The sequence below is a fragment of the Cucurbita pepo genome, chromosome 6, assembly GCF_057944985.1.
Source record: "Cucurbita pepo subsp. pepo isolate OVF chromosome 6, ASM5794498v1, whole genome shotgun sequence".
NCBI classification, from domain to species: Eukaryota; Viridiplantae; Streptophyta; class Magnoliopsida; order Cucurbitales; family Cucurbitaceae; genus Cucurbita; species Cucurbita pepo.
This window is the reverse complement of record NC_141803.1, coordinates 88305-113937: the sequence shown is the minus strand read 5'-3', so window position 1 is coordinate 113937 and position 25633 is coordinate 88305. Positions and strand designations below refer to the sequence as shown.

The 25633-nt window shown below is 39.1% G+C and overlaps 3 protein-coding genes across 3 annotated transcripts; 1 reads left to right on the top strand and 2 right to left on the bottom strand.

Annotated features, from left to right (window-relative positions):
- The first annotated feature begins 209 nt into the window (after window positions 1-209).
- SWI3B (switch subunit 3) lies at window positions 210-14906 on the top strand. Its single transcript, XM_023659283.2, has 6 exons — window positions 210-581; window positions 686-1116; window positions 1633-2034; window positions 2652-2790; window positions 14391-14524; window positions 14596-14906. Exons 1-6 carry the CDS (start codon window positions 362-364, stop codon window positions 14776-14778), a joined length of 1509 nt encoding a protein of 502 aa, XP_023515051.1. The 5' UTR covers window positions 210-361; the 3' UTR covers window positions 14779-14906.
- Window positions 14907-15189: 283 nt separating this feature from the next.
- LOC111779189 (pyrophosphate--fructose 6-phosphate 1-phosphotransferase subunit alpha) lies at window positions 15190-20630 on the bottom strand. Its single transcript, XM_023659282.2, has 19 exons — window positions 20459-20630; window positions 19552-19724; window positions 19208-19320; window positions 18920-18994; window positions 18715-18828; window positions 18572-18639; window positions 18291-18374; window positions 17995-18048; window positions 17738-17818; window positions 17538-17631; window positions 17385-17458; window positions 17166-17276; window positions 17024-17068; window positions 16871-16927; window positions 16490-16594; window positions 16281-16397; window positions 16031-16134; window positions 15739-15904; window positions 15190-15585 (listed from the first exon to the last, which is right to left on the bottom strand). Exons 1-19 carry the CDS (start codon window positions 20546-20548, stop codon window positions 15451-15453), a joined length of 1860 nt encoding a protein of 619 aa, XP_023515050.1. The 5' UTR covers window positions 20549-20630; the 3' UTR covers window positions 15190-15450.
- A 587-nt stretch (window positions 20631-21217) lies between these two features.
- On the bottom strand, window positions 21218-25219 carry BZIP60 (basic region/leucine zipper motif 60). The gene is made up of 3 exons (XM_023659284.2): window positions 24500-25219; window positions 23784-24007; window positions 21218-21837 (listed from the first exon to the last, which is right to left on the bottom strand). Exons 1-3 carry the CDS (start codon window positions 25096-25098, stop codon window positions 21584-21586), a joined length of 1077 nt encoding a protein of 358 aa, XP_023515052.1. The 5' UTR covers window positions 25099-25219; the 3' UTR covers window positions 21218-21583.
- Between the last annotated feature and the right edge of the window lie 414 nt (window positions 25220-25633).

Genomic DNA, 25633 nt, shown 5'->3' with positions numbered 1-25633 from the left:
GGTTCATCGTGTGGTCAGATTGGTGAGATGTGTGTTTCTATTTGGCTGTTCATGATTATTTTGTTAGTTTTTATTTAAATAAAGCTAGATTTACAATTATGTTTTATGAATTTTTAGAAAAAATTAAAAGAGGATATTTCTTCTATGGTATTCTTCCAATGGTATGACTAGAAGGAAGCAAAGCCCAGCCCAGTTCCATATATTTGGGCTCCCGCGTCTACTGCTTCCATTGTTTGCTTTCCCGCCTCGCCTGAGCCGACCGATGGTTAGCAACTTCGTTTTGTTATTCCGATAGGCTCGCCGGAGCTTCCTTTCTCTATTACTTCCTCATCGTCGGACGCTTTGTTCGTTGTATATATCCATGGCGGCTAATTTACCGGTCCAAGATCCCCCCACGGATGCTTCTGCCAAACAACCTACGCCTTCGCCTTCCCCCACTCTTGTAACCCCTCCCGTTAAGATCGACACTCCTTCATCCGACTCCGGCAAGACCCCCGCCGCCGTTCCCGCTTCCACCCCTCGCCCCGAGGACCTCCCTCAATCCGCCTCTCCCGATCCAGTTCATCTTCCCAGCTACTCCAGTAAGTATAAATTCCTTCCTGCATTCTCTGCAACCCCTTCAGCTTCTTGTTTTTAGATCTTAACTCTTAGTTTTGTTATTTTGCTCCCTTATTTTCTCGCCCAGGATGGTTCTCCTGGAACGGCATTCACGAGTGCGAGGTTCGGTTCCTTCCGGAGTTCTTCGATTCACGGTCGCCCTCTAAAAACCCTAGGGTTTACAAGTACCTTCGAAATGCCATTGTCAAGAATTTCAGAGAATGCCCTTCCAAGAAGATCACATTTACTGATGTCCGAAAGACGCTCGTTGCCGATGTAGGATCTATTCGAAGGGTTTTCGATTTTCTCGAGGCTTGGGGTCTCGTCAATTACTCGCCGTCCGCCCTGAACAAACCTCTCAAGTGGGAGGACCGGGACTCGAAGTCTAATTCGTCCGCTTCGCACACCGGTGAACCTGGAGGTAGTTCCGCAGATTCCTCAGCTCCTAAAGACGCTTCTAAGAGAGTATGCAGCGGTTGCAAGTCTATTTGTAGCATCGCTTGCTTTGCATGCGATAAGGTTCGTATTCACTTGCATGGTGAACGTAGTATAGTCTCGTCTATCTGTTTTCTTGTTTCTGCGAATGAGTTTGTGTTCCGTTCCATCCTCAGCGTATTCTAATTTCCAAGTATTTTCGAGGCAAGTCTTCGACTCTTTGGTATGTATTAATTCCATGATTTTTCAAGTAGTTGTAACTTTCGATCGTTGGGAGAGAGGTTGGCGTAGTTTATTAGGTCCCGAGGCGGCCGGATTAATTTATTGTAGATAGCGATGCAGCTAAAGACATTTTGGTCTTTAATTTGTCAAACGCCTTCTGACTCGGGTTTTTATCTGTTCATTTTCTTAATCTTCCTGTTTAAATTTCGCTAGAATGTTTGTTGACATATTGTGGTTTTACTGGATAGGTTGTCTAACTGTTTTTGGTGATATGATGAATTTGGAACTTGGATAGACTTGTCCTTTTTAAATGGACATTAAATGAATTGATATAATTTAATATATTAGAACTAATATGCTGGTCATTGTTTTGTACAGTTTGATTTGACGCTTTGTGCGAGGTGCTATGTTCGTGGAAACTATCGAGTTGGTGTTAGTTCTTCAGATTTTCGACGTGTTGAGATCAATGATGAGACACGAACAGATTGGACTGATAAGGAGACTTTGCATCTTCTTGAAGCTTTGACGCATCATGGTGATGATTGGAAAAAGGTCGCACAACATGTTGGTGGCAGAACTGAAAGGGAATGTGTTGCCCATTTTGTGAAGCTTCCTTTGGGGGAGCAGTTTCTTGGTTATCCAGATTCCGGAAATGTTGGTGGCAGAACTGTAGTGAAGGATCATGCCAGTGCCGATCTTACATTAGAAAGTACACCTCTTACTAGTAAAAGAATCCGTCTATCTCCTCTGGCAGATGCAAGTAATCCCATAATGGCTCAGGTTAGTGTTGGTGGTAGTCATTTCTTTTAGCTTGCACTAGCTGCTTACACGTTTGTTACTTCACCAACACCCTGTATTATGGGAGTCCTATTCACGTGCAAAAAGAAGCGTGTATTAGAGGTCTGGTTTGCATATGAGTGGTGGCAAAGGTAAAACAACTGTGTATCAATTTGATGCCTTCTATTGTAATTCCCTTTCTTTTATAGGTTTTTTTTTAACATTTTGTGGGTTGGATTGGGCTATTAATAAATCAAAAATTAGAGAAGGCTTATGCATTTTATCACAAGAGATGCTCTTTTAATGGATGAACTTGGGTTAGTTGTCTTCACACGAACTAATTTCTTTGAAAAAAAATCAAATTACTCAAGTTATAGTTCGAACCACAAACTAGCGTGGACAAGCCCATAATTCAAGTTAACCCAACTACGGGTTCCATTGACTTTTGTAGCATACCATTCTTCTGCATTACATGTATACCTTTCCTCTGCAGTAATTTTCCAAGAATATCTATGGACCTGAAACTGGTATTGGACCTATTGGTCACTCAAAACTGTCTATGGTTTTCATTTGCTATATGAATAGAGATTTTATCATGTAATTGATATTTATGCTCTCAGGCTGCCTTTTTGTCATCTTTGGTGGGTGTTGAAGTAGCAGAAGCAGCTGCCCATGCAGCTGTGGTTAAACTTTCTGATATGGGCTTTGGAGGAGATGGGGAAATTGCCACAGCTGTCGCTAGGAATATAGGAGACCAAGGTATTAGCTTTGTTTCTGTTGATGAATTTTTTCACTATCATTCCTAGGTTATTGAAGTTGACCTGATCATCTACTAGGAATACTTATCTTTTTATATACTTATCTTTTTATATGAGAATTCCATTGATGATTGAAATTTACAAAAGGGATGTAATATCTATGGTGTTTACAAAAGACTTTTCCAATTTGTAATGAGGGAGGTATAACTATAGCAAGTAATTTACAAAAGACTTTTCCAATTTAGACAGTTTACACCAAAATATAGTTTGGTAAACAACATTGTCGAAAGATTTTGTATAAATGTCTTTTTTGCAAATATTATCTAATTTCTTTCTTTCCACAAATTTCAAAATAAAGCCATGATGAGGTTTTTACATAGTAGGGCTTTTGCATTCTTGAAAGGATGGTACGTTAAGGCCATGTCCAATAGATCCTTTACATCCTTAGGAAATGTGAGATGTCATTCGAATATATTGAAATTGCTGTCCAGAAATTCTGAGCGTACATGCATTGCATAAATAAATGGTTTTGTGATTCATTTTCTTTCTTGCATGATGACACCAACTTGGAGGAAGAGGAAGAGTGATGTAAGACTTTTTTTTTTTTTTTTTTTGAAAATTTTCACTTGTGCTGGACACCAATTTGCTGGAGAAAGAGTGATGTATGGCAAGTTCAATTAGTGATGAGGTTTTGATGTTTGTTGATGTACTTCTAAGCCTTCTATGGGGTTGATTTTTGTTTGATTAGGAGTATATTTGGCCTTTATAATATCTCCACAAGGTCTTTTCTTCATGATGATCTCCATCCATTTCGCGAGGAGAGCTTTGTTCTTCTTTATCAAGAAAAGACTGAAACCTCCCTTTTCTTTCGGGAGATTTATAATATTCCATCGAATAGAGCGTGGGTCATCTTTCCACAAGTAGTTTTTGAATAATCTTTCTATATCTGCGGCCACTTTTTGGGGCATTTCAAACAAAGACATGTAGTAAGTGAGGAGGTTGGATAATGTGGCTTGTACTAGAGTGAGTCTTCCGCCTTTTGAAGTATAACAACTTCCAAAAGGAACAAAAGATTTGTGGTTTCCTTTTAGAGGTAGTCCTAGGTACATATTCGACCGTTCTCCCTGTTTACAACCATAAATGCTAGCAAAATTTTTCAATAATCTTTGTGCTAATATTGATGCCACCATAAATGCTAGCAAAATTTTTCAATAATCTTTGTGCTAATATTGATGCCATGGTCTCTATTTTTTTTCTTGGAGATTGATATTTTGTCCAAAGAATCATTCAAAGGTTTTTACCGTCTCGATCATGTTTTTTTATGGAAGAGGCATCTGCAAGTCAGAAAAGAGGATTGTGTCGTCTGTGAATGGAAGGTGGTTGATGCTTAAGACTTCATTACCAATTTGAAATTTTTTTATCTGCCTTTCGTATTCTGCTTTTGCCAGTAGGCGATTGAAGCAATCCATTACCATGATGAAAAAAAAAGGGGATAGTGGATCTCCTTGACAGAGACTCCGTGTTACATAAACCTCCCCTCTCGGTCTTCCATTGATACTGATGAAGAAGTTTGTGGATGAGATGCGTCATTTTATCCACCTTTGCCATTTTGAGCCAAAGCTTTTTGCCACAGGAATGTTTTCGAGGAAAGTCCAATTAACCTGTCGAAGGCCTTTTCCATGTCAAGTTTGATGACTACACCTTTTTGTTTCTTTCTATCTCATTCATCTATGAGTTCGTTTGCCAAGAGGGATGCATTGAGAATTTGTCGCCCCTCTATAAAAGCGGTTTGTTTTGCCCTTATTGTGAAGGGGAGAACCTTTTTAAGACATTCTGATAGCTATGATTTTAAATAGTTGAGTCATGAGACTTATTGGACGGAAGTCTACAACAGTGTGGGCATCCAGTTTCTTTAAGATTAGACATATCTATGTTTTGTTTAGGTTGCCATTGATAACTCTGTTTCGAAAAAAATCTGAGTACTCTCACGATATCAATTCTTATAAAGTTTCAACATTTTTTAATATATTCTGTGGTAAAACCATCTGGTCCTATAGTATGGTTGGATCCCAGATGTTGAATTGCCTTCCGCACCTCTTCTTCGGTGAAAACAACCTCGAGGGAGGTAGCTTGCTGTTGATTAATAGGACTCCACTCAAGATCATGGGGAAATTCGCAAAGAGCATTGTTCTTTGTGTATAAGGACGTGTAAAATGACGCACATTTTGAGACAATTTCTTCTTCGTTTACTAAACTTCTGCCTTTTGTGGATAGAATTTCCATGATGGTACTCTTTCGTTTCTTTGTAGCCATGATACAATGGAAAAATTTGGAGTTTAGGTCACCCTCCTCTCACCATCGTTTTTTTTTACATTTTTGTCTCCAAGATTGTTCTTCCTTTCCTGCCAACGAAATAAGTTTTGATTTCATGAGTTTTTTTTTTTTTTTTTTTTTTTTTTTTTTTTGTGTGTGTTGAACTAGTGCGATAGATTCAATTTCCTCAATCTAATCAAGGAGAGCAATTTCAGTTAGTAGTTGGTTTCTTTTTGTGAAAATACAACCGAAAACCTCCTTGTTCCATTTCTTTAAGACTTCTTTTAGTCTATTAAGTTTGTTGATGAAATCGTGTCCTGACCGTCCATAGAAGGGCTTATTCTTCCACCAGTATTCTATCATTGGCAAAAATTTAGAATGGTTCAACCACATATTCTCAAATCAGAAGGGAGAGGAGCCCCATTTACAGCAACCCATGGAAGTAGAATGAGATAATGATCAAATGTAGGTCTATTCAGTCTTTGAACACCGGCGGTACTGCTGTGGCTAGAAATCTATCGATGAGTGTCAAGGTAGGGGGGAGATATGTTGTTTGACCATGTATAAAGTCCATTACTGAGGGGAAGGTCACTGAGTTTGGGTTCTCTTGTGAAATTGTTGAAGTGTCTCATGCCTCTGGTGACTTTTCCACTGGAATTTTCATGTGCCCATTGAGAGATATTGAAGTCACCCGCCAAAAACCAATTCTCTGTACCTAGGCAAGGACTGATAAGTCCTGTAATTCTTGATATCTACAAGACCATAGATTCCTGTAATCCAAAATCTGTTATTATCAACTAGTGTAATTGTAATGTCCCACATTGGTTGGGGAGGAGAACAAACCACCATTTATAAGGGTGTGGAAACCTTCCCATAGCAAACGCGTTTTAAAGCCTTGAGGGGAAGCCTGAAAGGGAAAACCCAAAGAGGACAATATCTGCTAGTGGTGGGTCTGGGTCATTACAAATGGTATCAGAGCCAGACACCGGACGATGTGTCAGCCTTCTCGCTGTTCCCCGAAAGGGGGTAGACATGATGCGGTGTGCCAGTAAGGATGTTGGGACCCAAAGGGGGGTGGATTTGGGGCGGTCCCACATCGATTGGAGGAAGGAAAGAGTGCCAGCAAGGACGCTGGGTCCCTAAGGGGGGTGGATTGTGATGTCCCACGTTGGTTGGGGAGGAGAACAAACCACCATTTATATGGGTGTGGAAACCTTCCCCTAGCAGACGCGTTTTAAAGCTTTGAGGGGAAGCCCGAAAGGGAAAGTCCAAAAGGACAATATCTGCTAGCGGTGGGTATGGGTCATTACAGTAATATGTGTGGTTAAGGTGTATAAGCCTTTGGTGACTTCTAAAATGATCAAAATTGGGTCATTCCACATGATTAAGATCCCCCGATGTACCTGAGGCATTCAAAGTTGACCAACCAATATGTCTGGCGCTCCAAAGGGATTTAACTATCCAACAATCAACATAGTTTAATTTTGTATCTTGAAGAACAACCATAATGGGATTGTATTTGAGGAGGAAGGACTTGATTAGGGCTCTCTTTTCCAATCTCCCAAGCCTTTTAACATTCCAAGAGATAATAATCCTAAGAGAGGTATTTACCTCCCAATTTTGACTTGCTCGATTTCTCATAATTGATGTTTGAAAGGAGATCAACAATCTCTCTAGTCAGTTTACTTTGTTTCTTGGCCGTAGTGGGCTTCCTTTTTCCCGATGGTATGATGCACATGTGGTTTTCTTTTAGCCATGGTGTCAAGATTTAGATGGCCATTGTTGGTGCTTTTCCTAAAAAAAAGGTGATCTCTAGCAATGAGTGAGAGATGTTGGCCTTACCTGCTGTGGGGGATGGTGGGGTGGTGGAGAGGGGTAGGGGGCTAGATGCATATTCATCGTTTGATTCTTGGTCAATGCTAACCGTGGAAAATTTTGTTCCTAGGACGAGGAAGATTTTTTGGTTATTTATGATGATGATATGTTTACAACTCGTGGGTGGGGGATAAGAAGTGGTATAGTAGGTAGGGTTTTGGAGATTGGTGAAAAGTAGGGTGAGGGGTTGGTGGCCTTTGGTTTATGTGGGGAGACCATGGGTTTATGGAGTTGGCTTGGAGAGTAAGGGGCGGTCCATGGCAGATGGGTGGGATCATTACCTTTTTAGTGCCTTATGGTGTGGCCATAGACTCTGTGATGTATAAATTTTTTGTTGAGTTCTGCTGTACTTGAGAGACCCTTTTAGGTGATGTTTCTCTGTAGTTTGACCAACCTTGTGGTCCAAGAATGCCGCTTGAAATATCTGTAATAAACTCGGTATCCTCTAAGATACAAAATCCTTTTCGTGCTTTTTAGTGCCATAGTAGCCGGTCATAGTATCAACAAACAACTCTCCCTTGAATCAAGGGTCTATCTTGACCATAAGGGGAATCTTGGAAGATGATGATATTGAGACTTCTGCAGGTATGAAACCCTACGAGTTTTTCTCAATACAAATGGTGGCTTCCATCAAAATCTCAACAAAACCTCCACAGGCATCTCCTATGTGTTTCAAAATTTTAGTGTCCGAGTGATTGAAAGGAAATTTTTTAATTTTAATTCACCCTCCATGCGAGGGAACCACTTGGGTCGTTCAAGTGCTTCTCATTAGACCCTACTGAAGTGCTTCTCATTAGACCAAGGTTCTACTTTCACAATGTCGTTTTCAACTTTTTGCCAGTCTTTTATTACAAATTAACGAGACATTCTCTTTTGTCCGCAACAGAGAATTGCCTTGTCTTCTCTTAGGGGTTCAGTTGACAAAAGTCATTGAGCTAGATTGGGTTCTCCTATTTATCATAAACCAATCATGGTGAATTTTTTTTTTTTTTTTTTTTTTTTTTTTTTTTTTTTTTTTTTTTTTTTTTAGTGATAATCACTATCACATCCCATACAAAATGAATGAGGGAGTGGGGAAACTCGTTGTTGGTCGTCTTGCCCTTTTCGTTTAGGATTGAAAGGTATGTTTTTGCATCTATCTTTCTATCTGACATTTGTGGCGACTTTTTATCAACAAGCGAGAGTCGTTTTGGTCGATGGAAGTGTCTATGGTCTTGTCTTCTACTCTGAGATCTTGAGTTTGGTTGATGGTTTGGTTTTTTAGTGGACAACAAGGATAGTTTCCAATGAGATTGAAGAAATCTATCCAACCTTTTCGTTCTTCGCCCACTGGGACAAAAAACTTGTTAAGACCTCCATTTCCATGAAGTAATGAGATTTCAGCCGTAGTACCCTTCTTGTATGTGAGTTTTTCTATCCAAATGGTCTCTTCTGGAAAATGTTTCTCGAAGAATTTTTGGTTTAATGGAGCAAATAGTAGTTCTTTGTATGATGTTTTCAGCCATTTGAAATAGTCCCATTTCAATGATAGAAAAAAAGTTCTCTGGTTGTCAGTTTGCATCATTGAAGTGTTCGGTGTGGTGCCATGGGGCCAAATTTTGCCCATCTTCTTTTTCTTTTTATTGGATCTATGCTTTCATTTTTGCTGATTATGAGTTTACGAATTGTGCCACAAAGGAAAAATTCAGGGTCATGTTGATGTTAACTCTATAAGTGGCTAACTCAAGGTGTATCTGATATTTTATGTTCAATTTTTTCATTCTTCAGCATGTTTGTTAACTATTTCTTTGTTTTGTAATTTGTATTATAATTTGGGTTCAACACATGTAGAGATAGGGAATCAAACCTCCAACTTCTGAAAGAATTGGTATTTTAGCCGTTGAGCCATATTCATGTTAGATATTTATATTATAATTTATGAATATGTTTTGAAATTTTTTTACGATTTCTAAGAGTTTTCTTTTTCTTCTTTTACAAAGTACACAAGTATACAAATGCTGCCCCAAAAAAATGCAAACAAGAATGCTCGCAGGAGTTGATAAGATAGGGAATTAATTAAAAAAAAATATATTCACAGAGGACATCTAGAGTGATGGAAATTTAGCCAAACAAAATATCAACTCAAGCCTTTCTTTTCATTAAATTTTTCTTGCTAACCACACTCCCAAAGTAATAAGCTTTAACAACTAAAGTTTATCTTTCCTTTAAAAGTTCTAGGAATTCTTCCTAACCATGCTCCTTGATAAGCTTTAACCGGATCACCTACGAGCATCTTTGTCTTCCCTTTGAACTTTGGCCCCCACAGTAGTTGTTGAGATTCCTCTTTACCTTGCCATCTCAATATCAGCTACATATAAATGTTCAAACAATTCATACAAACAATTATGACCAACGTGGCTGGTTGGGTTCTCGAGGCCTGCCAAGATCAAAAAACTGGTTTCCTGTTATAATTTGTAGAAAAAGTGGACCAGATCGATATTCCAAGGGATCCAGACAATCAATTTATTATAATTAAATTTCAATAAGAGGTAACGGAGGTTAGTTGTGTAAAACTTGAACGATGGAAACAAAGAAATAACAGATAAGTGCAGGGGAGATATTAAATCTTACCGAACTTCCAATTCAAAGGTACAGTTGCATCCAATTGTAGAATCGATCACAGGTATTCAAAACAATTGTCATTGTTGGGCATTTTGACTTGATACCCAGTTATTGTCTTGATGCTTCCTCCTTGAGTTTTTTTTTTACTTGGACTCCATTTTCCCATGAGTCGACTGCTCGAATTATGTGAAATTAGCATCTTTTTGGTCCCCATCCTTCCAAAACGCCCCGATTTGCTCTAAATTGCTCAATCCCTACAATACGGATAAATAGATATGTGAGAGCAACGGAACTTGTTGAACACAACTCTCTGTGGGAAACACTCGCACACTTTATTAAAAACAATCGAGAAGAGAATACAAGACACTCTGTAGAATACTATTACTTTGTATTGCTTGTGATTTCTTGGGATGATGAATTAAGTAGAGTGGAGGGGTATTTATACTAGATGGTAGTCAATCTATTCCTAAAATTTCTCCATGTTTTGCCTAAAATACCTAAATCATTTTTCTAACTTTATTCCTAAAATCCCTAAATCATTTTCCTACATTTATTCCTAAAATCCTAAATCCTAAATATAATTACTCATACAATGGTTGGGCTTAATCCTATTGGGCTAGTGATGACATTTTAACACTCCCCTCAGCATTAGTCCTTATTCGTTGCACCATGTTGAGCTGACAGCAAAAACTCTCATGTTTGTCGGTATTCAACCCTATTGTAAACAAGTCTGCCATTTGATCATCTGTCTTGATCTGCTGCATCTCGATTTCTTCCTTCAAGACTTTCTCTCTAATGAAATAGTAGCGTACTTCCACATGCTTTGTTCTAGCATGAAACAACGAATTTTCTGCTAGGCGAATCGCAGATTGATTGTTGCAATGAAGTGGTATTGGATAGTCAATTTTCTGGTGCAAATCTTCCATCAAGAGTTTCAGCGGTGTACTTTCCTGAGCTGCTCTAGTAGCTGCTTTGTACTCTGTTTCTCTAATAGACAATGATACTGTTGGTTGTCTTTTCCTACACCAGAAGATTGTTTTCGAACTGAGCTTGAACACATACCCAATACCTGACCTTCGAGTATCGTGATATTGTTTGATATATCTCAAGGTCCATCGAGCCGCATCCAAAGGAAGCTTCTTCAGACTTCGCATGTACTGACTAATGACTCCAACTTCATTCTCAAATCCATTTGGTTGGTTCATGTAGATTTCCCAGTCCAACTCTCCATGCAAGAAGGCATTATTCATATCCTGCCATAGTTTCCAATCTTTATTTACCGCAAGTACTGGAGGAACTTGTACGATAGTGATCTTTGCCACTGGACTAAACGTTTCATCATAGTTTAGTCTGTATTCTTGAGAGAACCCTCGAGCTACAGGTTGAGTCTTGTATCTTTTGATTGTTCTATCCGAGGGACACGTTATTTCGTAAGCCCACTTGCAAGAGATGGATTTGATATCTTCTGATCTTGGTATTAGTTCCCAAGTTTGATTTTGCTCCAGCACTATACTTTCTTCCTCCATTGCCTGCTGCCAAGTCGTATTTTGTGATGTTTCTACATACGTCTCTGGCTTTTTAACTTCGTCCTCTATAATAGCTTTATCAACATACTTTGGATTTGGCTTCTGGATTCTTTCTGACCGTTTGAGTTGTTGAGGTGTCATTTCATTTTCACTAGGTTCACTTGGTTGAGTCACTTCTTGCTCACCAACACTAGTGTCACTTGAATCTTTAGGCACATCAGCACTCAAGTAAATGTGTACAGTTTGCTCCCCTATCTTCTGTGGAAGAATCTCGTCAGTATGCTCCTCTGTGTTTTATAGAAGAATTTTTTCAGTTTGCTCCCCCATGTTCTGTAGAAAAATTTCTTCAATTTGCTCAAGGCTTGGTAATACTTCATTCTCTAAGGGCCACCCCTCTTCCATTGCACCACTTTGATCGTCAATCATGTGGTTTGAGTATCCTGAATCAATGATCCAATCATTCTCATAATCGGTATGGTCTCCCATCATCGCCATGAGTGCTAGCTCATCTTCTTCTATAGCATACAGTACCTCTGCATCCCATTCCTCCTCCATCTCCATGTTGGAGGATGCCACATTGCTTTTTATTGGACCAACATTCTTTGGACATGTGGCCATTCTTCCTGCAATTGTAGCAAATTCCCTCAAATCTTTTCCCTTGAGAGTTATTGTTATCGTTCTTCTGAGCTCTCCCTGGTTGTACAGTTCCTTGGTGACTTCTTCTTTTGTCACCATTGTATCCGCGTTTTGTAGACGGCCTATTATTGCTCCGACTTTCACTTGTGTAGAGTGCTTCTTCTTCACCCTTCAATGTGATGCCTCCTATTTGTTTAGCCATGGCTTCTTGACTGGCTAACAAATTTTCGAACTCTACAAGTGATGGTTGAGTGGGCCATCCTTGTACAGCAACAATAAAGCTTCTATATTCTGGTCGCAATCCGTGGATTATAATCCTCTTTATTCGAGATTCTACAATGGTGGACTTCGGGTCTAGTTCAGTAATCTCCCGACAGATCGACTTGACCTTGTGGTAGTACTGAGCAATCGTCATGTCACGTTGTGAAATTGACAACAACTCATTCTCCAGAAGTTGTTGCCTCGTATCATTCTTCTTTGAGAACAATATCATGAACGTGTCCCATGCTTCTTTCGGTGTCTTGTCATCTCAAATATGCTCTAACATCTCTTCTCCGATTGTGGTCTTCAAGGCAAACATTGCTTTGCCTGCTTTGATTCTCCATTTGCGCAAGGCGCCATTAGAATCATCCTCTGGTGGCGTAGTTTCGCACCCGCCAACGATCTCCCAAAGATCATGTCCTTGTAAATAGGACATCATGCATGTTGCCCACGTGTTGTAGTTGTTGAGTTTCTTGATTCCTTCAACGATTTGGAAATCACCCATCGTGTTGGCTATACCTCAGTAATACCAAACAAGCTCTTTCGACAGTTGTTGAGTTTCTTGATTCCTTCAACGATTTGGAAATCACCCATCGTGTTGGCTATACCTCAGTAATACCAAACAAGCTCTTTCGACACAAGACTTGCAGAGTCACAGACTACTCACGACACAAAAGAAACTCACTCACTACTAATCTCAAGCAATCGTTTCTGATGTGGAAGATCAGGCAGAGCTGCAACCATAGAGCATACTAAGAATTCCAAGAGATTAGATAACCGACACTAACCTCGCTCTGATACCATGTTAGACGAACACGACTCTCCACAATGGTATGATATTGTCCACTTTGAGCATAAGCTCTCATGGCTTTGCTTTGGGCTTCCTCAAAAGGCCTCATACCAATGGAGTTAGTATTCCTCACTTATAAACCCATGATCATTCCCTAAATTAGTCGATGTGGGACTTCCATCATCCAACACCTCCCCTTAATCGAGGCTCGACTCCTTTGGAGTCTTAGTCATTTTTTACTGCCTTCGAGGAGGCTTGACTCCTTTTCTTTTGGAGTCCTTTGTTCGACATTTGAGGGTTTACCAATCTATTGGCACGACTAAGTTTTAGGGCATGGCTCTAATACCAGATTGTTGAACACAACTCTCTGTGGGAAACACTCGCACACTTTATTAAGAACAATCGAGAAGAGAATACAAGACACTCTGTAGAATACTACTACTTTGTATTGCTTGTGATTTCTTGGGAGGATGAATTAAGTAGAGTGGAAGGGTATTTATACTAATGGTAGTTAATCTATTCCTAAAATTTCTCCATGTTTTTCCTAAAATACCTAAATCATTTTCCTAATTTTATTCTTAAAATTCCTAAATCATTTTCCTACCTTTATTCCTAAAATCCTATTGGGCTAGTGATGACATTTTAACAGAACTAGCATAATAGCACCTAATTTAAGGTTATAAAATAACACATGTTAGGTGCTATCTCAATTGTACCGAAAGAAAGTTGTAGCTTCTTCCATATAACCTCCGTATTTGACCCCAACCTACAACATCATGAAGAGATCTTGCATGCTCCGATGCCTAGTTCTAGATGTGAGACTTTTAGGGTGTAAATTATTAAGCTTTTCACCATGAGGCCAGAACCTTGGAGAATTTTTACCCCATTTGATTCGTTTATTGCCTGTCGATGCTTGGGTTTAAGAGTATACTTGGAAAATCTTATTTGCAATTTTTCAGTCCTTCAAAAGTTGATATCTAGGTAAAAAGTTTTAATTTCTCCGCCCCCCTTTCCCTGCCAATTTTTTTTTTCTTTAATGACGGATGCAGAGAGATAAGTGTACCTAATTTGAGTCTCTGTTGCACCAACCAGTTTCAACCTATCCCGTATCTGCTAGATATGACTATGCTACGGTTTTTCCTCCCTAATGGAGAATGTTCAAACTTGTTTTGCGGGTGAAATCCTAGTTTCTTTTCCCTGGGCCTTTCAATACCTAAGTCTTCCTTTTCCTGGCAGTGATATGATGCTCTGCAGTTGATTTGGATGAATTGGCGTTCCTATACCATTTCCTTCCCACAAAAATCTCTTCAAATTTATTTCTATTATTTATGCAACGTTACTTGGCAGTTTGAACACCAACATAAGATAGGTACTTCTGGACACATAATTATACTGACCAAGTTATGTTAAAATTTTCAGAAATTCATTGTTACGGGATTACCTCCCAAGCAAACGCTGGAAATTGTAGAAGTCTATTTCATTATGTATCAACTTGTATACGTTTAATATATGATATTGATAAATTTTCATATAAAACTCAAATTTCAACTTGTTATTGTTGTAGTATGGGATTGTCATGTCACTTCTGTTCTGATTCAGGAAACAACGTTGTATCCTGTGGAGGCAGCACTGCTAGGAGCTCATTTAGTGTGTCTTCGGTGGATGCAAACTCACAGATTGAGAAAGAAGAGGTGGCTGTGGAGAAAGCAATATCTCATATACTAGACGTCCAAGTAAGTCTTTGGTATTGTGGTAAGATGAGAAGTTTGTGTTAATTGCTAATATTGGAACTTATTGCCAACAGATGAAAGAGGCTGTAGATAAGCTTGATCGTCTGGAGGAGGTAGACTTGCAGATGGAAAAGGAATTTAAGCAATTAGACCAAATGAAAAGCATGCTTTTTGTTGATCAACTGAATCTCTTATTCCATAAAGGATGTATCCCTACCATCGAAGACAAGAACAGTAAGAATCTAAGTACTTATTGATCGTTTTCCCTAATTTAAGCAATGTTTCTTTCTTTTACTTCTCTTCAGAATCACAATTGTATATCAGCAGACCTCTGCAACATCCCATTTTAAGAGTTAAACGCTTATCACCGATATTTCCTGCTCAATTTATTCAATTGCCTTGTGCTCAAAGTAACGCAACCAGATGTAACTGTTGGTTTTAGATCGATTGTTAGTTTTTGCTACCAGGTCAACAAAATTAAGGACGTGGAAGTTTCTTAATCTAAAAGCGTTCCAAAATATGTTCACGTATACTCTTCCTTTACAATAACAAGAAACTTCTGACTCAAAATACGATAACAGATTGGGAACGAACCATATATGGACACAATGATATGCACATCCAAGACGGTCCCACTTAAAAACCGCTTGGGGGAAGGAACTAAGAGATAGAAAATGTTCATCTTCCATTTTTCAAACCCAAACTTACTAGTGAAAAGGACGAAAGTACTTATTCCCAAAACTGCTAACATGCCTCGAGTTCTTATTCAAGAAAAATGCTGCACCATAAATTGAAAACTGAAAACTCATCTGTAATTGTCACATCCGCTTAGCTGAAGTAAACAGGGTTTTAGAAAACCACCGAACACGGCATTGTCACCGAAACCAACTGGGAGTTTATTACCCTAAACACGACATAAAATATGTTTATTACCCTTCTAATGATGCCTTTCCACTAAACGAACTGGAAGACATAACTGATAGAACGTCGGTCACTGATGCCATGACACTTAATGCTGCTTTAAGGACCTCCTGCGAACACCCTGGTTTTACAATGGTTCGGACCTGAAGTGAACAGGGAAGCAGGTTTTCTCAGAAACAGCCAGAAGGTAAAAGAAAATATCGCAATAGTTCGACTAAATAGGGTTTCTCAGAAGTACCAAAATTTTAATTCAATGAATATTCAGACAAAACCAATGATCTTAAGAAGAACCGCACCTTATCAAGATATTCCTGTAGTTTCTTGATGCGGCCCATGTAATCCTGGTCCTCAACGCACAGAGAGATGGGCTTCGCATCGGCACCAGGACCATCAAACTGAAGAGGTCCAGGGTTTCTGTAGAGATCGTCCATAAGAAACTGACTCGCATTTTGTCTCAATAGCCTGCAACAAAAATACACTTCCGTGAGTGAATCTATCTCAGATCGTCAAACCATTAGAATTATCAAAGCGAATGCATTCTTCTTTCACTGGTTGCGGGTGGATAGTTGGGGGGATATGGACTCTTACTCGTATGCTTTCCCTTTCAAATCCACAGTTGCTGGGTGAATTGCAGGTTTTCCAATGGATGACGCTCCGGGATTTTGAGCCCAACGTTTAACAGTCATCATAGCCTGTGTTTCATCAGAGAAGCAATTATATGATTGGCATTGTCACCAGACGTAAATGGCATCAACAAGAGACAAATATCTAATGATAACCACAATACTATGAAGTTGGTTAAACTTGAACAAACAGCATGAAAAGAAGGAAACCCAACTGCAATCGGGGCAGCACCACAGCGCCATTTGTTTACAGGATTTTTTAGGTTAGTTAAAGTAGCCATGTATCCGTTCAAGCCAGCAGCTAAGATATGGTAGCAAACGTGCCCAAGAACCTGAATTAAATGTAACATTCAAACATTATGCTAAAGTTCATATTAAAGGTGAAAATGCTTATCAGACTTCTAGATTGTTAATTATCACATACGTAGGCGTAGTCACAATCAAATTTTGAAGGTAAAGATCCCCGAGCCTGGTAACCAAAGAAGTGGCAAATTGCATTGAATTTCTTCCCCTTGTAAGTCCCTTCTTTCTGTTAAAAACGCAATACACAACAACAATCAGATAATTTTCAAGAAAACAGTTCAAAGGAGCAAAAAAGCCAATTAATATTGGAGATCAGAGTCCGACGACTGAAAAAACCGTAGGCATACTTTTTCTCTTCCTAAAAAAAACCCTCTCGAGATGGCAGGCCAAAAGACAAGTCGTGTTAGATATCCCCACAGGGGGATGCCCATAGAGTAAATACAAGGATTACACCAAAAGAAAAACAAAGCATCATTATAAAAGCAAATGTAGCACGTCTTACCATACGCTTGTTAATTTCAGCCTCCACAAGATGAGCCAAAAGTTTCTCCGTCTCAATCTAAAGAAAATTAAGAACAAAGGACATCATGTATCTACGTACAGATCACTTTTTTTTTTTTCTTTTGATCTAAAACAAGTACCAGAACTACAATACCTGAGATAATTGAGCAGAATCATCTGATTCGGGTTGTAGTAGCAACTGGAACAATGAAGTTACAACATTAATAAAGACCTCACAACTTAGAGTGGACAAAATTGGAGATCCCATCACTTTTGAAGATTAAATAAACATTAACCTGCTTCCTGATAAAAGGTGGCATAAATTCAAATAGCGCGGATGCCCAAGGAGAGAGTTGGGAAGAAATATTGTCAACCAGAACTCCTTGCCTAAGTAAACTGTGAATTTCCTGAGCAGTGCAATAAAATTCATTACTTCAAGCAAAAGATCGCGTGGTTTTTTCAACAAAAAAGTCGAAGTGTTGCTTCCATGAACCAGGGAAAGGGAGAAAAGAAACCTTCAAAAGGGCATAGATTTCAGGAATACTTTCAATGAGCCCTTCGGGCAATAAGATTACACCATGGTACTTGTCTGATCATAATACACAAAATCAGATAACTGAAAACTATGAACAAATATGAGATTAGAGGCACAATAAATTGTACGAGACCTTGTTGTGCTCTAGCCTGAACAGCATCACATATCTGGGTCGTCAAATCAAAAAGAGTAAGCTTTGATGCAGCCACTTCCTCACCAAGAACAACCTGCAAGTGAGCATAGCCAATAATTTTGGACAAGATGTATGACCATAGAACTTTCAAATAAGCAACTTCAATGAAAATAAAACAATATCATGTAAGAAAAACTAACCATATTTGGGTGAGATTGAAGAGTACATTCCAAAGCAACATGGGATGCTTTCCGGCCCATGAGTCGAATGAAATAGTAATACTGGGGAAACAAGGCATATGTACAGATATTTCGTAAAATTTTCAAGAGTACAATTTATTTACAGAACGTGAGGATTATTTTTATCATATTGAAGGAAACTGGAAAGCAAAGATCAAGATAAATAATGTCAGTCAACATCAATGTAACTGTGGAATAATAACGTCTACTTTTCTTACCTTCTCCGCAGAGAGGGCATCAGTGCATACATTGCTGATTAGCTGAGAATTGACCTGATGATGAAAAAACAGGGAACTTAGTCGCTTACACAAGATCATATGATGCTAAACCAACCGTCTTCAAGGCTTAAAAAAAGAGAGTGAAATCCCACAGATGTGAAAGAAGTATGAGATGTTTCTCAGCCATTTAAATTTACTACGAAGTGTTTCTTGCATTCAGAGACTCAAAAAGGAAATAAAAAATATCATATAAAAAAATCACGATACCACCTGGAAAATATCAGATAAATTTGTACCTTGCATATGGTGTCAAAACCAACATTTGTTTCAACAAATTGGTTCTTGAGATCGCCATTCAAAGTAACAGGAACACCTACAACCTGCATGGTTCAGTACAGGTTCGATCAATGCATTGCAAGAAGGAAAAATCACATTGTGGATGAAATACCACAAGAGAAGTTAAAAGTTAGATTTAAAATATAAAGTACTGAAATCTATTAAAGGATTTTAACTATTTTTGTAATTATATAAATAATAAAAAGTAATATGCATGCTATCTTGAACTGACGGAGATTACCTTCGTGGGGCATTTAGCTTCAGCAAATGTTTCCGCAAGCTGGGCAGCATCAGTGTTTGACGTCACTCCTTCAGAAATACCATATACTCATAAAATTCACACGTGAATAAAACAGTTAGGCAGAGCCAAAGAAAGAAACTTACCTCCAATTATAACAAGACCATTTAGTTTCAGATCTAGGCATGTCTTAAGCGCAGCATTAACCTGCTCTTTAGTTCGAATTTGATCCTTAGTCCTGCCCAATAGGTCATAACCACCTACGCAACATGAATACCACTAATGTAAAGAATCTCTATATAGCATTGCATATCTAAATATCTGAAATAGAGTATTCAAACCACTGCATACCTTGATTTTTGTATGTTGAAAGAATGTCAGCGGTTATCTCAAGAGTTTTCTGGGAAAATAAACCTTCAGAGCCACCTGTTGAAAGAAATGACATCGTACCTCAATCTACCACAGTTGTTTAAATGATAATAACACAAATCGCAACAAACATCAGTCGCATAAATCACTTGATATTAAACATAATTATAGATGCATAGATGCAGTATGAGAAAACTGCGTCAAACACCAATTTAGTTCTCAGGAAACATATAAGAAACGTATCGATATCGAGAAGGGAGGAAAACTTACCCAGAAATCCAAGCAATATACTATTTGGGTTGTGGACTTTGAGAGCATTATGAAGACCCCATATGACGTTATGGCCTCCAGGAGATTGCCTTCCACAAAAAACTATTCCCACCCTGTTGGTAGCAAACCAATGAGAGAAGCTTTCCATACAATATATCTATTTTGTAGCCTCAAAGTCACAAATGAAATGTAAATGGTCATGCATTCACCACATTTATGTCTATACACATGCATGTAAAAGAAAAGATGTAAAATGAACGGGGGGAAATCCAGATAGTTAGCTGAATAATATATGAAGCTCTAGCGATGATAAGCAATGAAAATTAATCACCAAATGCACGCACCGGATGGCTGGATGTTCAGTAATAATCTGAGCATCTGGGACTTTGGCAGTTGCCCTGAGAAAGTGAGCTAATGGCTGACCATATGTGTGGGGAAAGGCCCGACTAATGGTGGGGGCATCAGCAGGATCCACAGCTGTAGTGCCATCTCCGAATTCAACCCTGACCGCTGTTCCCTGTAGAATGATATAATAAGGACATATAAGCCACTCGTCCAAATTTAACAATGTACAGCTGCACTGCATCAGACAACCAACTTCAAAGGAAAAGTAGCTAGTTTTGCTTTATTTTCAATTTCAATATTTATTATTGTCCCCTTCATTTAAACAGTACCATATTTGTCAATTTGCTTTAAGCCAAGTCCGCACAAGAAAGCAGGAAGTTTCGGTTTTCAGCACAAAAAGAGGAGGGGGGGAAAAAAAACATGCCATGACGGGCACACACCCCACAAATCAAGTATGGAACAGAGAACATGGATTAAACACAAAGAAGGAGGTTCACTAGTAAAAGGAATGAGGCAGACTGGTACTTGTACTTATTGAACTAAACCAACATGTTGAGCAACAAAGGCAAACCATTTACATTAACAGAAAATATTTTATATGAACAACCTAAAGTATACGAACGTATCATAAGAGTCCTATGGTGTATGGCGCGAACTAGATTTGCACAAATGTTATGTAGAAACTACCGAATCCAATCAAATAATTCATGAGTACTACGAAAGACAGCGACAGGAAAATATAAGTTGATAATAATTCAAAGAAAGAAGAATAAGGGGAGATCCAGTGATAGGTCATGAAAAATGGAGTAGCATGTGCCCAGATCTAAGCATCAAGAGAGAAGTTGGAAAAAAAAAAAAAAAAAAAAAAAGAGGAAGAAAGAAAGAGCAAGAAAAAGAAGAGAGAACCTGAAGACAAGGAGGGAGATCGGGTTGGTAGAGAGAGCGGAATTTCTGAAGGTCGGAGAGTTGACGGGGAATGCCATAATCAGAGTCCATGAGGAGAGTTGAAGGGAGGGCGCGCTTGAGGGTGAGGCGGGTGAAGGAGAGTGAGACTGATGGAGGGTTTTAGTTTTGGGACGACCTCGAAAGGACCCATTTTATAGAGTACATGAAATGACCATAATGCCATTGGTGCGGGTATTACGAAGGAGCTTGTGGACAACGTGTCGGTCGTCGTGTCACCCCAACCCAATCAAAATCCAAATTTGTAAAATCTCACTGAAAACGGCACTTTCAAATACCGCAGAACAAATTGGGTAACGGATGAACTCATTTCTGACCCAAACTACTTTACCATTCCGCACAAACAAACAAGCCCTTTCCTTTCCAACAAAATATTAATGTTTTTTTTTTTTTATCCTCACGCCCTTCACTTTTCATCTAATAAATAGAATATGAACTGAATTTTAGAAATTTTCTTTTCTTTTCTTTTCTTTATTTCCAAAATACTATCCTAACTAAATTAATCAGATTGATTAACACGGTTTTCAGAGATTTAAAGCTGATCCATCGGTCTTATCTTCAAATTTAGAACTTCAACGTTCCTCCGAACGGATCAGCTGTCCACGCAAACAAATCAATGAATACGCATCCACGCTACCACCTCCCCTGCCCACCTGTTTTGATCAACTAAGACTATGGGCAAATGAACGGTTTTCGTTCGAATTGCAATTGCAAGAGAGGAAAACTTCGTTTTCCAATCAATTTAAAATAGCTCAATGTTCAAATAAATAGTGATACAAACGGTAAATAAGTACAGGCTAAAATTTGGATAAGATAGGGTGCAAAAAGAAAATCCCTGCGACCATGGTTTTCGATAAACATAAACTAAGCACCAAAACATACGGCATTTAGACTTTTAGACAACTCCACGTCTATCTATTTCTTTTCCATCCCTATAGAACGCAAGTCAAGTTACCAATTTCGTTGATTCATTCACCCAGTCTTGACCGTTCATCCAGTTTAACGCTCAAAACCATTCAATCATTTCGAAAGCCTACAACATCTATCTATATCAACTTCAAAGCTGCACTAGGACAGTATCGCATCCAACATACTCAGTTTCATCCTTGTTCTAGCCGCCTTGCATCTTCTGGTTTGTAATGATGAGTACGAGCATCTGGAGTTGTTATTTCCTCCCCCGTTGAAAGGCACGCTTCCTGGACCTTCCTCCTCCACCACTGTTACTCGTGGAACAGGTTCCAGAGTTGATTGTGGGAGTTGAGGAAGAGTGAACAGGCAAACGGTGCCCACTAACCAAAGCAGGGAACCCAACAGCAGGGATTCTGCAGGACAACAACGAATATTTATTACACCATTCATCTGACTTATCAATCAAAACTGATGCTCAATCAACTAACAGATCAAGTTAACATCATTTAAAAACTGATAGCCAGGCTACCGAAAAGAAGTAAGCGACTGTCCATTAGGATGGAACACGAAACAAAAGTAGAATTTTAAGAGAAAAATTAAATGTATATCACAAATTGTAAAACATACATCGCTCAACACAAACTTGCTACTTCCAAACCGTAGATTTCAAATTAGAAAGAAAAGTCAGATTCTTGTTAGGCACAGATCTACTAGGTAGTGTATTGTGGATGGATGGACAAGTGGGAAGGAGTGGGAGGGGTTGGATGAATTCCATCCATGATTATAGGATTTCAACATGTAGTAATAGATGCGTTGGTCGTGTAATGTGTTGTGGATGGATGGGAAGGGATGATGACGGCTTGACGAGGGCAAAATGGGTACAATAGATTAGACAGGATAGGATGGATCGGTGAACTTTATACGTTCAAGTCCATATTACATTCTATAGATAATGATAAAAATAAATAAATGATACAACTATTTTCCTTTCCTCGTTGTTTTAAATTGTCCCACTTGATTTGGCAGTTGGATTGATTAATCAGGCAAACATTGGGAATATCAGAGAAAGAAACGTGAACTTCAAAAATCTTCTTTATTTCACACAAGAAACTCCAATAGGGAATATCAGAGAAAGAAAATGGATTTTACCTTTTAATAAATTTATATGACACACTAAGACGTCAAGTGCTTAGTGTAAACGTTTAAAAAGGGAGTCACACAGAGAGAAAATGGGTTTAACCTTAAAAACAAAATTATGAACACTCTAAAACATAAGTTGCTTGACGCAAACGTTCAACGAAGTAGTTAATAGTGTAAAGGCACAAGAACTTAAAAGGATTTTCTAATCTAATACTAAGAACCCAAAGCTTAAAGTTACTATTATTTATGAATTTTATTCTATTACACACTAGGCAGTCAAATGCATGTATGAGGATGGCAAAAGAGAGACCAAAACGGGTAGTCTCATCACTCATGTTCTGAGTGCCGAAGCAGTCATTGAACATAATCGGTCCATAATATGTCACTAGTCAAGTTTATTCAAAATTGACACCCCAAGCGTGCTCTTTTACAATTTTCCATTTTCCTGGAGGTTAGTGGTCACCCTCTAAACCGGGATGTATAGTTAAAAGTAAAATTTTTAGTTTCACTCTCCTACCTCCAACAGTACAAAACCATCCTCCCCATTGTATCAGCCTCTAAACATAATTTCTCCTCACCAGGAGGAGGAATACAGTTAATGAGAATGTAGTCAGATAAAAAGACAGCAAAGGCCATATTTATGAGGATCACGTAAGGACGTGTGTGTGTGTGTGTGTGTGTGTGTGTCTATATATAAAATAAAATAAATAAAACTATACCCATAGAGAACAATAAAAGGAGAGCAAATAGAGGAAGGATCACTTGGGCCCAAACAACCATGGTTTTTTATTTTAGTTATTTGAAAATTAAGCCCATAAACACCACTTCCACCTATTGCTTTCTATGTTTTGTTGTGTACATTCTAGGAGCGTTTTCAAATCCAAGACAAACTTTGAAAACAAAAAACAGTAGTTTTAAATCACCTGGGAAAGATGAAAACCACAATCAAGATGTTGTAACAAACACAATTTTCAAAAACGAAAACCCAAAAACCAAGTGGTTATCAAACAGGGCCTTAGATTTACTCCATCCATCTACTTACTCTCAAGGCAGCAAAAGTCCCTAATAATATGGATGCGGAAAATATCTGCAACTTTACCTTATAAACAATTCAATTATTTCTCTTGCGAAATCATCCAAACTAACAGCGGCAGACAAAATTTAATTTGGTCATATATGAAATGGTAAGGTAAAACACATAGGAAAAGATAAACCGTACCCAACAAGAGCACAGCAGACTCCTGCTTGGCCAGTGAAGCACCAGAAGCGCCTCCCATCTGTAAACTAAAGCGTAAGGCTTGATTCTCAGCACAGCAACACTGGAGCAACCGCCCCAATCTCCGGCATTCACCTTCAAGAAATTTACTCTTCATCTCTAGATCCTTAACGTACATCTTTTTCCTCTCCCTAGATCTCACTGCTGCATCCCTATTTCTCAGCTGCCTGGAAAATTCGAATTCATACATTGCAGTTATCCCTTCGAATGGCATTCATGCATTATGTCAGCTTCTACTAAAAAATAAAATGATCTTCGATCTCGGTTATTCAATTATTTATTATCCTCCCCCAAAGGGAGAAGGGATGCAATATGCATCGTAATCGATGAGAAAGCACACCAAAACGTTTCATGCCACAGAAGCGGCTGCCCCCCATACAGACCCCTTTTCTACCCGCGTTCTTGGTGTTTCAAACATACCAGATATCTCGAATTAAGACTCCCAGATGAGAAATAAGGTCCATGGGAGTACATGGCGACTTATTGTAATTAATTCTTAATCTCAAAAGAGAAAACCAAACACTTACACTACCACTACAAATGGAAGAGCTACGTGGCAGAAACTATAAATGTTCAACGAGGCTTAAAACTAATATGGCGAAACCTCCTAATTGATTACAAATAGTAGAATGCCTACTCAAAAGATTCAGTAGCAATACCTTCTCCGCTTTTTGGAAACAGGATCTCCGGCATCTTCGTCTACACTATCGTCGATGTTTGCTGCATCGACCTTCTCCTTCTGGGAGTTGTTTGAATCGTCACGGCAATCGGAAGCATTGGACGGAACGTCAACTACAGCTTCGACCCCAGAGGACCTCCCATGAGTATCTACAAGTAATTCAGGCATAAAACTATCGCAGTAATCGCCAGCAGGAGCGGGAGAAACCTTATCTTCATCCTCTTTCTGGCAATTGCGAAAGTCGTTATTGCAATCGGAAGTATTGGAATCGATGTCGATTACAGAGGCTCCCCCATGAGAGTCCACGAGTACGTCAGCCAAAAAACTATCGCAGCAATCGTCAATAGGAACGGAAACCTCCTTCTCTTCATCATCGTTCATTAGAGCGTTCTCGATCTCGTTGATCCAGGAAGAAATCGAATCAGGAGATGAGTTAGACAACCCCAGAGGCGATTTTGACTCCCCCAAAGAAGGGGGTTCCATCTCCAGAGCACCGGTTCCCTCTGGGAATTCATCAAAGAAATCGTTCCAATCAATCTGTCCTATTATGTCATATTCGGAAAATTCGAGATCCTCCATTAAACGGGGAAAACTGAGAGAGAAGAGGAACTGAAAGAGGAGTATATACAGAGGGAGGGAGGGAGGGAAGGAAAGTTGAAGAGGAGAGGGGATGTGATGGGATTGAAAGAGAAACTGCCGCGAAGGCACAATGACAGAGGCGGAGAAGAAAGCGCGTGTTTATTCGAACTTAAGCAGCAAGCAAGGAAACAAAAAAGCGGTGGTACGAGGGATTTGTTAGGGTGCGGACCTTGTGGCTTTGTTACAGTGCTCCTCCTTACCCACGACTGAATTCTGACGGCTGATCTTGTCACGTGTGTGGATCAGAATGGGTGCATGAAAAGAATTAAACTTGGGCGCCACGCATGATTCTAATTGTGCGTACTGCATCATCCAGCCAATAGGATGTCGCTTACTGGCACCCAGTCGTCCACCTGTCTTTACCTTTACACGTGGGCTTCACCCTCTCCTTCAACACACACGACCATTGTTTTTGCTTTTAAGTCTTTTTTAAAATTTTTATGTGGTCCCCGATAACCATTAACTTCCTCTCCTT

Coding starts and splice junctions, on each gene's coding strand:
- SWI3B (XM_023659283.2), top strand. CDS start 362: ATGGCGGCTAATTTACCGGTCCAAGATCCCCCCACGGATGCTTCTGCC. Junction 2,791..14,390: donor TAGGAATATAGGAGACCAAG/GTATTAGCTTTG, acceptor GTTCTGATTCAG/GAAACAACGTTGTATCCTGT. Junction 14,525..14,595: donor CTCATATACTAGACGTCCAA/GTAAGTCTTTGG, acceptor TATTGCCAACAG/ATGAAAGAGGCTGTAGATAA.
- LOC111779189 (XM_023659282.2), bottom strand. CDS start 20,548: ATGGACTCTGATTATGGCATTCCCCGTCAACTCTCCGACCTTCAGAAA. Junction 16,928..17,023: donor ATTCTGCTCAATTATCTCAG/GTATTGTAGTTC, acceptor AATTTTCTTTAG/ATTGAGACGGAGAAACTTTT. Junction 15,905..16,030: donor TTGAAAGGGAAAGCATACGA/GTAAGAGTCCAT, acceptor TTTTTGTTGCAG/GCTATTGAGACAAAATGCGA.
- BZIP60 (XM_023659284.2), bottom strand. CDS start 25,098: ATGGAGGATCTCGAATTTTCCGAATATGACATAATAGGACAGATTGAT. Junction 24,008..24,499: donor GTTTCCAAAAAGCGGAGAAG/GTATTGCTACTG, acceptor CGAATTTTCCAG/GCAGCTGAGAAATAGGGATG. Junction 21,838..23,783: donor GTCTGCTGTGCTCTTGTTGG/GTACGGTTTATC, acceptor GTTGTCCTGCAG/AATCCCTGCTGTTGGGTTCC.